The following is a 13050-nucleotide window of genomic DNA, read 5'->3' as shown; positions in this document are numbered from 1 at the left end:
AAAAATTGAGTTAAAGATATAAAGCAATACACGTGAATATCATTTCATAGAAGTTAAAAAGTTAAAATTAATACTAATAAAAATTAATACGGAAGGAGTAAAAATTTCAAATATAATAATATAATATAAGTCGATATAGTAAAATAAAATGACATGAAGAAATGAGGTACCATAAAGTAGTCTATCGGTTGGAAAAACAAGGACAGAAGTGATTTAGCACCACTTAGAATTAAAGTTCAAAGTTCTTCAACTCCCTCGGGCACATTTCACATCTCAAAACCAGTAGAGCAAATATATATAAACAAAATGGACCAGCCTATGTAAATAATTGGAGGATTCCAAAAAAAAAAAAAAAAAAAAAAGTGCCATTTTAGAATAGCCAAACAGGCTGCAGTATCAAAACCAATCTACGAGGTTTCAAATCACCCTAACGTAAACTGTTACATTTGTTATTACTTTTAAATTTATTTTTATCTCTATAGTTTCAAGAAGTTTTTCTTCTTGAAACTATAGAGATAAAAATAAATAACAAGTGTAATAGTTTACGTTAGGGTGATTTGAAACCTCGTAGATTGGTGTTGATATTGCAGCCTGTTTGGCTATTCTAAAATGGCACTTTTTTTCTTCTTTTTTTTTTTAATCTTCCACTTATTTACATAGGCTGGTCCATTTTTATATATATTTGCTCCTTAGAGAAATCAGTTTTTTTTTTCATCTTGTGCATGTTGTAACTTTGTACGTGTGTTCACCCTGACGAGGGGTCATCACCAATTTACACTCTATTGTGTTTTGAAATACAGTGGTGTACCTCCGAAATGGCCATAGGTATTGTATGAAATTCGTGAAATTGTTTTTATTGATGGATACCTGCGGTGTGCTGTAATTGTTTTTGACTCATGTGTGGTGAACCTTTTTTGATATGGTGAGCGGAATTGAACTTTTGCCTGTTGATACTTGCTGGGTGCCTGTTGTTTGCTCTTGTGTGTGCCGGATTGGTGCGAACTTGCCTTTTGGTGTCTACTGGTTTTGAGATGTGAAATGTGCCCGAGGGAGTTGAAGAACTTTGAACTTTAATTCTAAGTGGTGTTAAATCACTTCTGTCCTTGTTTTTTCAACCGATAGACTACTTTATGGTACCTCATTTCTTCATGTCATTTTATTTTACTATATCGACTTATATTATATGTTATTATATTTGAAATTTTTACTCCTTCCGTATTAATTTTTATTTGTATTAATTTTAACTTTTTTAACTTCTATGAAATGATATTCACGTGTATTGCTTTATACCTTTAACTCGATTTTTTTCAGTTCCATGTTATCGGTTGAAACAATATATTCGTGTATAAAAATTTTAAACTATATGCTCTATTTTTATTTATTTATTATTTCTTCTTATTCCTTGTGTTTGACAGATTATGCTGTATTTCTTATATATGTTCATTGAGGGGGTGTGATATGTTGAGTCATTAACCCAGTCTTTTTATTCTTTAACTAATATTTATATATATATATATTCACACTTACATACAGACATGCATGTATATATATATATATATATGTATATATATATATTAATTTTGCCTTATTGATTGTTATTTTGATATTCATATTTGTACTTCATTGTGAATTATTCATATAAACTTATTACAAATTGGTTTTCATTTCCTTACCCAAAATCAGATAACCAGTGACACAGCATATTTCCATTTAAATTTTAGTCAATTTATATTTCAGAATACCCTCCCCTGCTTTCCTTGACGGTTTAACTATGTATGTGTGTGTACTATAAATTTTCCTCATACAAATAACATTTCTATGACAGGTTTGTACCCATTCTCGAACAAGCAGTATGATCTCTTCTGAAAGTGCTTCAATTAATTTTGAAGAGGATGACGATGAAGATGATGATGAAGATGATGATGTTGCTGATGGCAAGTAACTTTTATTACTGTTGTGTTACTGTACTCACTTTTTCAATAAGATTTTTATTCCCTTAAAGACATTTCAGGACAAATTTTAATTCATACAATTTTAACCTCATCTTTTGTGTTTATTGTAATTAACTTTGTTTGCATCTGAAACTAGTCTTTGGTACATTTCATCACATTCCCTATTCGTGTGTGGGTGTGTGCATGCATGTGTGTGTGTGTGTGTGTGTGTGTTGAATCCTGTCGGTCAATGATGACCATGTACCAACCTGTTTCTGTTATCCTTTATTTGTTTCAGTCATTGGACTGCGGCCATACTGGGGCACCACTTTGAAGGGTTTCGTTGAACAAATTGTCTCCAGTATTCATTTTTCTAAAGTCTCACACTTATTCTGTCAATCTATTTTGCCACACTGCTATGTTATGGGTAAACAAACCAACACCAACTGTCAAGTAGTGAGGGGTGGAAGGAACAAATGCAAAGATACACATACATGCACTCTCACACACACACACACACACACACAGATTTCGTCCACCAAACTCACTCACAAGACACCAGCTCACCAGGAACCAAAGTAGAAGACACTTTCCCTAAGTGCTATGCAGTGGGACTGAACCTCCAAACCACATGGTTGCAAAGCAAGCTTTTTAACCACACAGCCATAGGCAAAAATTTTTTGAGGAAATCTCTGTCGTAAATCTCTCCTTTACATGCCAATAATGTTTATCCAAAGGAAAGTTCACTAACTTTTGCCAATACTGTTTGGCACCAGCATCATTGCAGGTGCTACTCTCAGAATGCATAAAACTAGAACAGATACCATGAGATACCCTGCCTGACTCCCTCTAACCGTTCTGCTGCAATCCACAGTACTGGATTGATACCTTTTTGTCATGTCTCTGAAATGATGAAAAGTTAAAGCTGTCTGTAGCAGAATTAGAACAACTCTGTGGAGTTAGGAAAAATACTACAAAACATCACAAGACAATCTCTTTTTCTTTATGAGAGAGTGTCTTGTGATGTTTTGTAGTATTTTTTCTGACTCTGCAGAGTTGTTCTAACTCAGCTACAGACAACTTTTCATCATTTCAGAGTCATAACAAAAAGGTTATCCTACACCTTTAAAGACTGCCAATCCATCCAATATATGGACGTGTGTGTGTGCATGTACACACACACACACATGCACATTACTCTAGGGATGCAGGCAAATAAGGGGGCCAACATGCAGTTGTCAATTTACTTGCTAAAGTATTAGTGAAATATTGCTAAAATCACACTTTAACAACCAAATGTATACATTGGACAATGAAGTCCTTGAAATACAAGTGCATGGTAGGTTATAGCTGGAATGACTTTGGTTACAAGGCCACTGGTTGAGAGCTCACATAGAGTTAAACAACAACTCCCAGCTCAGTTTGAACCAAAAGCTACAATTACTAAAGCAGGCTTTTAAAAACATGTAAGTCACTGTTTGAGTCATGCATGAGAAATGCAGAGGTTGTGAGTTCATATCACACTTGGGGCACTGATATCTTCTTGAGAAAACTTGAAAGAAATAAAACAAATATACTCTCTTGGATATCTAATGTGAGTGTGCATGAAAGAATTAGTACAAAGGTGATGAATGAAAAACTTGGCATAAGAGGAATCAGGGTTTGCATTCAAGAGAGAAGACTGCATTGATGTGGACATGTGATGCATATGGATGAGGACAGATGCATAAAAAAGTGCCAATCATTTAATGTGGTTGGAACCTGCAGAAGAGGGAGACCCAGAAAGACATAGGATGAAGTGGGAAGGTTGACCTCAGAAACCTGAATCTGATGGTAGAGATGACTAAAGACTGGAATCTCTGGCGATATGAGGTTCTTGAAAAGACTCATCCTCCACAGCAAAATTGAGTTCTGGAAGTGCTATGCTTCCTGCTCTCCACCCATGTTACAATGACTCTCTCTCTCTCCATCCACAGCTCCTACAGACTACCAAACCATGTCATCTCCCTCTCTTGTCCTCTACTCTTAGTACTCATGTATCATCTTAGTACTCCTGCCACTTGTGCCACCATACTGTTTCTTCTGCATCCCTCTGTCTTTCTCAGCACGTTCTTTGTTCATTGACCCTTCAACCCTAACTATTTTGGGTCAACCCCCTATCACCTCATTCTCTTTCCAATACAATCTTGCAGACCAAGCACCCACTCATTCACATCTACTCAGCTTGTGCCTTATAAGGTCACCTGGGCACTTCATCACCATTATCTATCTCTTGCAGCTCCTAATTATCATTTTATCTTTCTCTGTTCCCCTTTTCCCTACTAGATGTGAGTAAACATGCAGATCCCTCTACAAGAACTTGCCCTGTCCCCCATTTTCCCTAGCATTCCTCTCCTCCCCTAGCATAAAGATGCTCGGCCCAGTGTGGGTTCAAAGTTCTGCAAACTGTTTGGTGACTTCAGGTGGAACAAGAAAGCACCCAGTCCATGTTGTAAAGTGATTGGTGTTAGAAAAGGCATCTAGCTTCAGAAACTGTGCTAAAGCAGACATTTGAGTACGATGCAACTCTTGGGTACATCAGAACCAATCCATGACTATATGGAACATAGATGTTAAATGATGGTGGTACTGATGGACTGGCTCCTGTGCAGGTGACATGTAAAATACACCATTTCGAGCATTGCCGTCGCCAGTACCGCCTGACTGGCCCTCGTGCCGGTGGCACATAAAAGCACCCACTACACTCTCGAAGTGGTTGGCGTTAGGAAGGGCATCCAGCTGTAGAAACTCTGCCAAATCAGATTGGAGCCTGGTGTCGCCTCCTGGTCCACCCATCCTCAGTCAAATCGTCCAACCCATACTAGCATGAAAAGCGGACGTTAAACGACGATGATGATGATGATACATATACATATATATATAAGTTTTTACATCTCTGAATGGATTCAATGATATTGTGTATTTATACTATAAGTATTTTGATTCAAACAATAACAATAGTCAAATTCTTGTAGGAAAAAAAAATCATAAGAAGCCACAACACTTTGCTATTTAAAACATGAAAAAGTAAGCTTATAAACTTAAAGGTCTTGTTTTCCAAACGTCCTAGTGACAAGGCCTTGTATTATTTTAAAAACCAAAGTTATGCTACTCAACATTTTAACAAGTGGACAAAAAAACAACTTTCTCCATGTTTTCAGTTTGTAACTTGACAATAATGCAACTGTTATAACAGTAATTTATCTTGAGTAAAATTAATTTCTAAAATTTTAGAATCTAGAAATCCAAATTACATTTATTTTTGGCTAAGTGGTTCTTGATAAATCATTTTCTCTGAAGATTTCTGGCATCACATTGCGTATGAAAAATACCATTGTGAAATACACACACACACACACACACACACACAGATATATAAATCATTGTCATCTTCCTCATCACTTTTATGTTTTCTTTTTCTTCACACTGGCATGAGATAGATGAAATTTATTGATGCAGATTTTCTGTAGCTGGATGCTCTTCTTGTTGCTAACTATTAAATGTTTTACACCAATAAGGTAGTTTCATTCCATTAGTCTTGACATGTCAAAACCAACAAGGTCCATGACACTAGGGGACTTTTGTTTACTTGAGAATGAAAAGTATAGTAATATTTTAACTCAACTGTTTTTGTGAAGTCTTGCAGAATCAAAGCATACACACATATCTTTTATCTTTTACTAACTTCAGTCATTAGACTGTGACCAAGCTGGGGCACCACCTTGAACAATTTATTTTAGTCTAACAAATCGACCCCAGTACTTACTTTTGTATTTTTCCTGGTACTTCTATCGATCTCTTATTCTGAACAGCTAAATTATAAGGATGTAAACACACCAACACTAATTGTTGAGGAGTGGTGGAGAACATATATATATATATATATATTTAAGACAAGGTATAACTAATGGTCATTACATATTTTTCTTTATTGTAGTAAATTCAACTTACAGCTGTTTCCAGTAGCCATTATAGGTTCATTATTGATAGGTTTACCCAATTAGCTCATTGATTGGTTGGGAAAGATTGAATAACCTAGAAAATTAATGCTACTTTCATCAGTCATTTCTGGTTATGACTAAGCAGAACACTGAAGGAATGGTACAGGCATGGGGAGAGGAATGTGCATGATGGGCTTCCTTCTAGTTTCTCTCTAACTTCAATTTACAGAAGATTTGGTCAGCCTGAGGCTATAGTGGAAGTTACTTGTTCCAAATGCCTCTCGTGAAATCAAACCCCAAATAAAATGGTAGCAAAGCTGCACCAGTACTCAGCTGGTACTCATTTTCAGTACTATGAACTGGAGCAATGTGAAACTATATACTTTGCTTAAGGACACAACATGCTGTCCTGTCCAGGAATTACAAGAATGAACTTACATTCATGAGTATGTGGCAGTAACTACACTTTAGTTTGCATATTACAATAGTAATCATGACCTCCCTCATATATCAGTACCAATAACCTCCACATGCTATGGTAGTGACCCTGTGCTCCATAATGTTATACATTTAGCACTAGCCAGTTGTCTTGATCTATATACATAAGGTCAGCTGCATCACTAAATTTAAAACTGCATCCAACATGGAGATTTCTTTATATTTGTTTGGTGTGTGTGTGCGTTTGTGTGTTTGTGTGTGTATGCCTATATATTAGTGTCTTTTTGTCTTGATATCGCATGATAGTTGTAAATGGGTGTCACCGGTTACTGCCATACAAGAAGTGTTCTTTATGTATAATCTTCTGTGCAAACATGTCTGGCCATGGGAAAATATTACTTTACTTGGGAAAAAGTGTTTGTAACAAGAAAGGCATCTAGACATAAAAAGTTTACCTCAGCAAATACTGTTCCAACCCATGCAAGCATGGAAAAGTAGATGTTAAAATGATGATAGGGATGATGGTCTGGAGGTTGGAACTGTAACTAAGTCTGTATAGGCCCACCTGAACCAGTAATACTGATGCTACTAAAGTGCTTCTTGAGCCCTTGTAAGTCAACACCTATAGAAAGTACATGAGCAAGGAATTCCAAAGAGGGTATATCTGAGGAGGAAGGATTGGGTTTAATGATAAGTGCAGAGCCTGGTGGATTGAAAACAGCAAGGTTGATATGACAGAAGGAGTAGCAAGTGGGACAGAAACACTCAAGTGGAGGTGGTGCAAATCCAGGTAGCTCTAAGGAGCAAATTCTATTATAGTAGCAGTATAAAAAGCAGAGAGATGTTAATATGCTAACAAGCCAGAAGAGAGTATCTGTGAGTGGCTTTATAGAAGAATTTCAGTTTTTACTTGAAGCATTTTTCCTAAAAAAGGTTGCAATGTTTGAAATATCAACTTCCAAGTGAAAAATAACAAAAGGGAAATAATTTGCTTGCGAGGGGATACTGAAAAGTTGCTGGAAAGGCCTGGCTGGAGGTTCAACCTTCTGAGTTCTTTTACAGGGCTTCGAAAAACTGAAGGACTATTACAATAAGTGTGTGAATTTGAGAGGGGTATATGTTGAATAAAATCATAATTAACTGATCCTCCTGTATTTTCTCTTACCCAAAGTCAGGAACCTTTCAGCACCCCCTTATGAGAGATCATATTATATAACAGGCATTACTCTGTGTCTTTGGTCAAGACGTTCAACTAACCAAACATTATTTGTCAATACAAGCATCACTAATCTCTCTGGAATTTACTGTTGTACCAACCAAATCTTAGTTAAGTGTCAGTACAACCACAGGACTTCATATATGCACACAACATTTCCTATCTAAAATGTTTTTCTATCAAATCAACCTGATGTATGAAACCTAAAAACAATTTAACCCTTTTGATACCAACCCACCTGAAACTGCTTCTGGCTCTATTGTACAAATGTCTTATTTTCAAAAGTTCCGAATTAAAATCTTCCACCAAACAGTCACAATTTATGTTCTTAACACTAGCATAATGATAACTAAGTTTTTTTCACTAAATTCTTTGTAATATTTAAAATTAATTAAACAAAACACAGAGCATCTTAACAGAAATATTGTAACAAAAGGGTTACACTTTCATCTTGTGAGTTATGAATGTTAAGTTATTTTCTGAACAAACTAAAGGAGAAAACTGAAAAGACGTTGCCTTTCTGTTGAAGAGTTTTGAGTTTGCATCCAATAGTTTTTAATATTCTGCACCTGAATATCTTCAAAACATTAAAACATTCTTTGTCCAAGTCACTTGAGAGCAGCAAAGCAATAAATTAGATAGACTTAGAAAGATTTAACAGCAAACTAAAATGGACACCAGAAAATTGCTTGGTGATTTGCAATATTAGAATGAAAAACTATTCTTTTATTTTTTCACTAGTTTCAGTCACTGGACTGTGACCATTCTGGATCACCACCTTCAAGAGTATTTAGGTGATCATTCAACCCTTGCTATTATTTTCTATCTGGTACTTGTTTTACCATGTAGAAGACTGGAATCATTTTAACCATTTAGCAAAACATGAACACTATTATCTTCAATTTTTATTTCTTCTTAATAGTACAGTCTGTTATGAAGTATCAAAAAGTTTCATTGCACTTCTGAGACCTGCTCATTGATACATTTCCATTACATCAGTTCAAAATTGTTTCTAGTGAGTTTTTATAAACTTCAGATATTTCAGTCTTTCCTGTCTTTCTCTTTCCCTTTTAAAATTTTTCTCTTCCGTTTTTCTTAGCTATATTCTTCTTTAAACAGGTAAATAATTAACTAATACATAAAGTAATTCTCATATATTTTTTCCTAGCTGTCCTTTTGTGTATGAGTGAATTTACTTATTTTTTTAAATTGGACCTGTGATTTTTTTTTTTTTTTTTTTTTTTTTTTTTGTCTGATTCACAGATTCAATTTTCCTGTTTCCTTTCACTTCCTTTCTCTACCCCAATCTAATTATCTGTGTGTGTGTGTGTGTGTGTGTGTGTGTGAATTTATTTTATTATTGTTAACATTCTCATTAGTAGGATAATGGATTTGGTAGAATTTTTAGAACGTTGGATAAAATGCCTAGCAGTATTTGTTCCAGTTCTTTATGCTCAGAGGCCAAGTCCTGCCAAGGGCATCTCAGCCTTTTATCCTTTGAAGTCCAACAAAACAGGATACCAGTCATGTATCGAAGCTGATTAAAATAACTAAGTCCCCCTCAAATTTATGGCTTTCTGTCTAATTTAGAAATAATTATTGTTAATAGTGAAGGTGTGTGGTTTTGTGGTTAGGGTATTCAGCTTGTGCTGTAAGGTCGTGAGTTCAATTCCAGACATTTCATTGTGCCCTTAAACAAGATACTTTATTTCACATTGCTCCAGTCCACTCAGCTGGCAAAGATGAGTAATACTTATATTTTAAAGGGCCAGCCTTTTCACATTCTGTGTCACACTGAATCTCCTTGAAAACTACATTAAGGGGACACATGCATATGGTGTGCTCAGCTGCTTGCACCTTAATTTCATGAGCAAGCTGTTCCATTGATCGGATCAACAAGAAGCCTCATTGTTATTACCAATGGAGTGCTACTTATTGTTAATAGTAGTCATTGCTAAGATATTTTTTTCTTTTTCATGAGGATGGCTTTTGAATATTTTGGAGATGTCGACTGTCATGTATTTAGACACAAGCCAAATACATACAATTTCAAAAGTTATTTTATCAATTTCTAACTAAAAGCTAAGTTACTTTTCTTAACTGAAAATCAAAACATTAATGAACATAAAACTTGTATACGCATGCATGTATACAAATATATGGCTTTGCAAGTTATATGGCAACTTCACTAGAGTTGGTGCCACAAAAATGCATCCACTAACCTCTGTAAAGTGGTAGGCATTAGGAAAGGTATCCAATAGTAGAAACCATGAAACCATACCAAAGGACACATTGGAACATGACACAGACCTCTAACTTATTAGAACCTTTTAAACTGTCTGACTCATATCAACACTGAAGATGTATGTAAAATGATGATTATATATATACCTAGGTATATACATATACATATATATATATATATATATATATATATATATTCACCATCATAATCATGGATTTAGCATCCACATTTCCAAGCTTGCATAATTCAGAGGCACTCAGCTGAGGCAGATTTTCTGCAGATGGATGCTCATCCTGTCACTGATCCGCATTTGTTTCCAAGCAACATAATATTTCCGCTTGTCTGGACATGCTTTCAGAGATGGCTAGAAGCAAATGACACCACTTGTATGACTGTCACATGCTATCAAGACAAGGAAGCACAAAAATACATAAACAAATAAATGAACACACACACACACAACAAACTTTTTCAATTTCCACATAACAGATCCACTCACAAGGCTATATTAGGAAACACTTGCTTAAGGTGCCATGCAATAGGACTAAATTTGAAATCATGTAGTTAGGAAGGAAATGTTTTAATTACATAATCACGTCTGCACCTATAGCCATATCATCATTTTTATATCCACTTTTCTAAGCCGGTTTGTTTGGGCCAGATGGAAGATTTTGAACCAGTGTTTTACAGTGAGATACTATTCCAATGTCAACCCTTTTAGTCACTCCTTATAAGGACAGCAAACTTGTATACCTACAGGGGTCTGGGTGGCTGCTATCAGTTTGTGCCAGTTGCTGTTGAGTAATCGAGTATTTTAGGACCCTGTAGAGTCAATTTCTTCTGAAAAATAGGGATAATGATGGCTTGACGGAGAAATGAGTCCCATTAGGTGGAGTGGCTGCTGCAGCAAGTGTCACTGACCAGTTTCCACAGTAACACCATTGTGGGAATTACTGTGGGGTGCAGCTGAGCACATCACTTGTTCCGAGATATGTGGCCTATCACCCCCATCCCCTCCATCTTCCCCTGTTTTATTCTCCCGCTTTTTTCCTCTTCTTTTTTATCTCTATCTTCTTTCCTCTTTCTATGTATTTAAATGTTCTAATAAAATAAAGAAATTCCTTTTGCTAAAAAAAAAAGACAACAAAGTATGCGTATTCTAAATGATGGGCCTCAGCACAATTTTCATTCTATCAAATTTCACTCATAAAAATCATTGGTCAATTCACAGCTACAATAGACACATTCTGTTTAAAGTACCACACAAAAGGGTTGAACCCAGAATCTAAGCAAAAACCACACAACTACATCTTCAACTTTCACTTTCACATCATAATATAAGAATGATTATATATTTATCTCTTAGGAAACATTTAAACTTGTATCATGCTCAAGAGAGAATATTTATCTCACATGTTCTTAATGCTGCAGAAATTAAAGTTAAGTACCAGTTTTATGGATTCTTGTGATTTATGGCATAAACTTGTAACTGCTAGGGTGTGGTTCACTGATCTTTTTCTGTGCTGAGTGTGAACAAGAGAGAGAGAAGAAAGGAGGAGAGAAAGGGGAGGAGTGAGAGAGATAGAGATAGAAAAAAAGAGTAGGGGGAGTGATAGAGAAATGGTGTTGTGGTAATAATGGTGGTGGTGGTGGTGGTCATAGCTGTGTAGTTGCTATGGGAACATTTTGTCAGGGTTTATTGCTCTTATGCATCTCCTGCGACACATATTGACATATTGATGCGGTTGGGTGTGTCTGAGTGCAATGTTTGGATTTAATGCAACTAATAGCTTTGATAGAAGAGTAGATATGGTGATGGAAGGTGGTGGTGGGGGTGGATGAGTTATTGGTAGTGATAATGTTTGTAATGTGGTGACACTAGTAGTCTTGACTGTCTGGTGATGGTAGCAGTAGTGGTTATAGTTGTGGTGTGACAGTGGGGACTGGTGATGGAGGTGGAGATAGTGACAGTGATGGTAACAGTGGATGATAGTGATGACATTGATAGTATATTAACTGTACAGGTTGGTGGTAGTGGCGAAGATGAGGGAGACAGTGGTGGTGGTGGTGGTGGAAGCAGTGGTTGTGATGTCACTGGTATTGACTATAGTGAGAGAGATGGTAGAGGTGGTAGTTGTGATGTCACTGGTATTGACTATAGTGGGAAAGATGGTGGTGGTGGTGGTTACAGTAACAGTCATAGTGGTGATGATGTTAGTGGTGGTGGTGGTGATTTTGGAAGTATTAACTATACTGTTGGTGTTGGTTGTAGTGGTGATAATGGCAGTAGGGATGTAGTGATCGTGGTGGCACTGGTAATAGCAAGTGCGCTGTTGGTGTCGATGGTGGTGCTGATGGTGGTGGTGGTGGTGGTGGTGGTGGTTTTGACAGTGGCAGTATTATTTACAAAGATAGAAGTGCTGATGTAAGCAATAGCAGTAGATTGTGAGTGATGACACTGGTGAAACATACTCTTTTTTACTCTAGGTACAAGGCCCGAAATTTTTGGTGGGAGGAGGCCAGTCGATCAGATCGACCCCAGTATGCAAGTGGTACTTAATTTATTGATCCCAAAAGGATGAAAGGCAAAGTCAACCTCAGTGGAATTTGAACTCAGAATGTAAAGACAGACGAAATAGCACTAAGCATTTCGCCCAGTGTGCTAACGTTTCTGGCAGCTTGCTGCCTTATGTAGAAATATTCTTTTCTACTTTAGGCATAAGGCCCGAAATTTTGGGGGAGTGGGGTCAGTCAATTAGATTGACCTCCAGTACACAACCGGTACTTAATTTATCGACCCCGAAAGGATGAAAGGCAAAGTCGACTTTGGCGGAATTTGAACTCAGAACATAAAGACAGACGAAATACCACTAAGCATTTCACCTGGCATGCTAACGTTTCTGCCAGCTCACCACCTTTTTTCTACTCTTGGCACAAGGCCCGAAATTTTGGGGGAAGGAGCCAGTCAATTAAATCAACCCTAGTATGCAACCGGTTCTTAATTTATTGACCCTGAAAGGATGAAAGGTAAAGTTGACCTCAGCAGAATTTGAACTCAAAACGTGAAGATGGACGAAATACTGCTAAGCATTTTACCTTTCATGTTAACGCTTGTGCCAGCTCACCACCTTACTGGTGAAACATATCGACAGTGTTCATGGTGTGTGCATGTGCATAGGGAAATAATGGCATTGGTTATAGTAGTGCATGTGGTGATTGCAGTGGTGGCAATATTAGTGA

General features: G+C 36.6%; 1 protein-coding gene across 7 annotated transcripts in view; it reads left to right on the top strand.

Moving 5' to 3' along the window:
* LOC106874430 (1-phosphatidylinositol 4,5-bisphosphate phosphodiesterase epsilon-1) overlaps positions 1 to 13050 on the top strand; it is a 1217386-nt gene that overhangs the window by 1093786 nt on the left and 110550 nt on the right. For all 7 annotated transcript variants that reach the window (XM_089347149.1, XM_052978429.2, XM_052978428.2 and 4 more), the window contains one exon: positions 1826 to 1934. In XM_089347149.1, coding sequence (XP_089203275.1) covers positions 1826 to 1934 — 109 coding nt within the window. The remainder of the gene's footprint in view (positions 1 to 1825; positions 1935 to 13050) is intronic.

Source organism: Octopus bimaculoides, chromosome 2, assembly GCF_046866305.1.
Source record: "Octopus bimaculoides isolate indiv1 chromosome 2, ASM4686630v1, whole genome shotgun sequence".
Lineage (NCBI taxonomy): Eukaryota > Metazoa > Mollusca > Cephalopoda > Octopoda > Octopodidae > Octopus > Octopus bimaculoides.
This window is presented reverse-complemented; position numbering and strand designations above follow the sequence as displayed.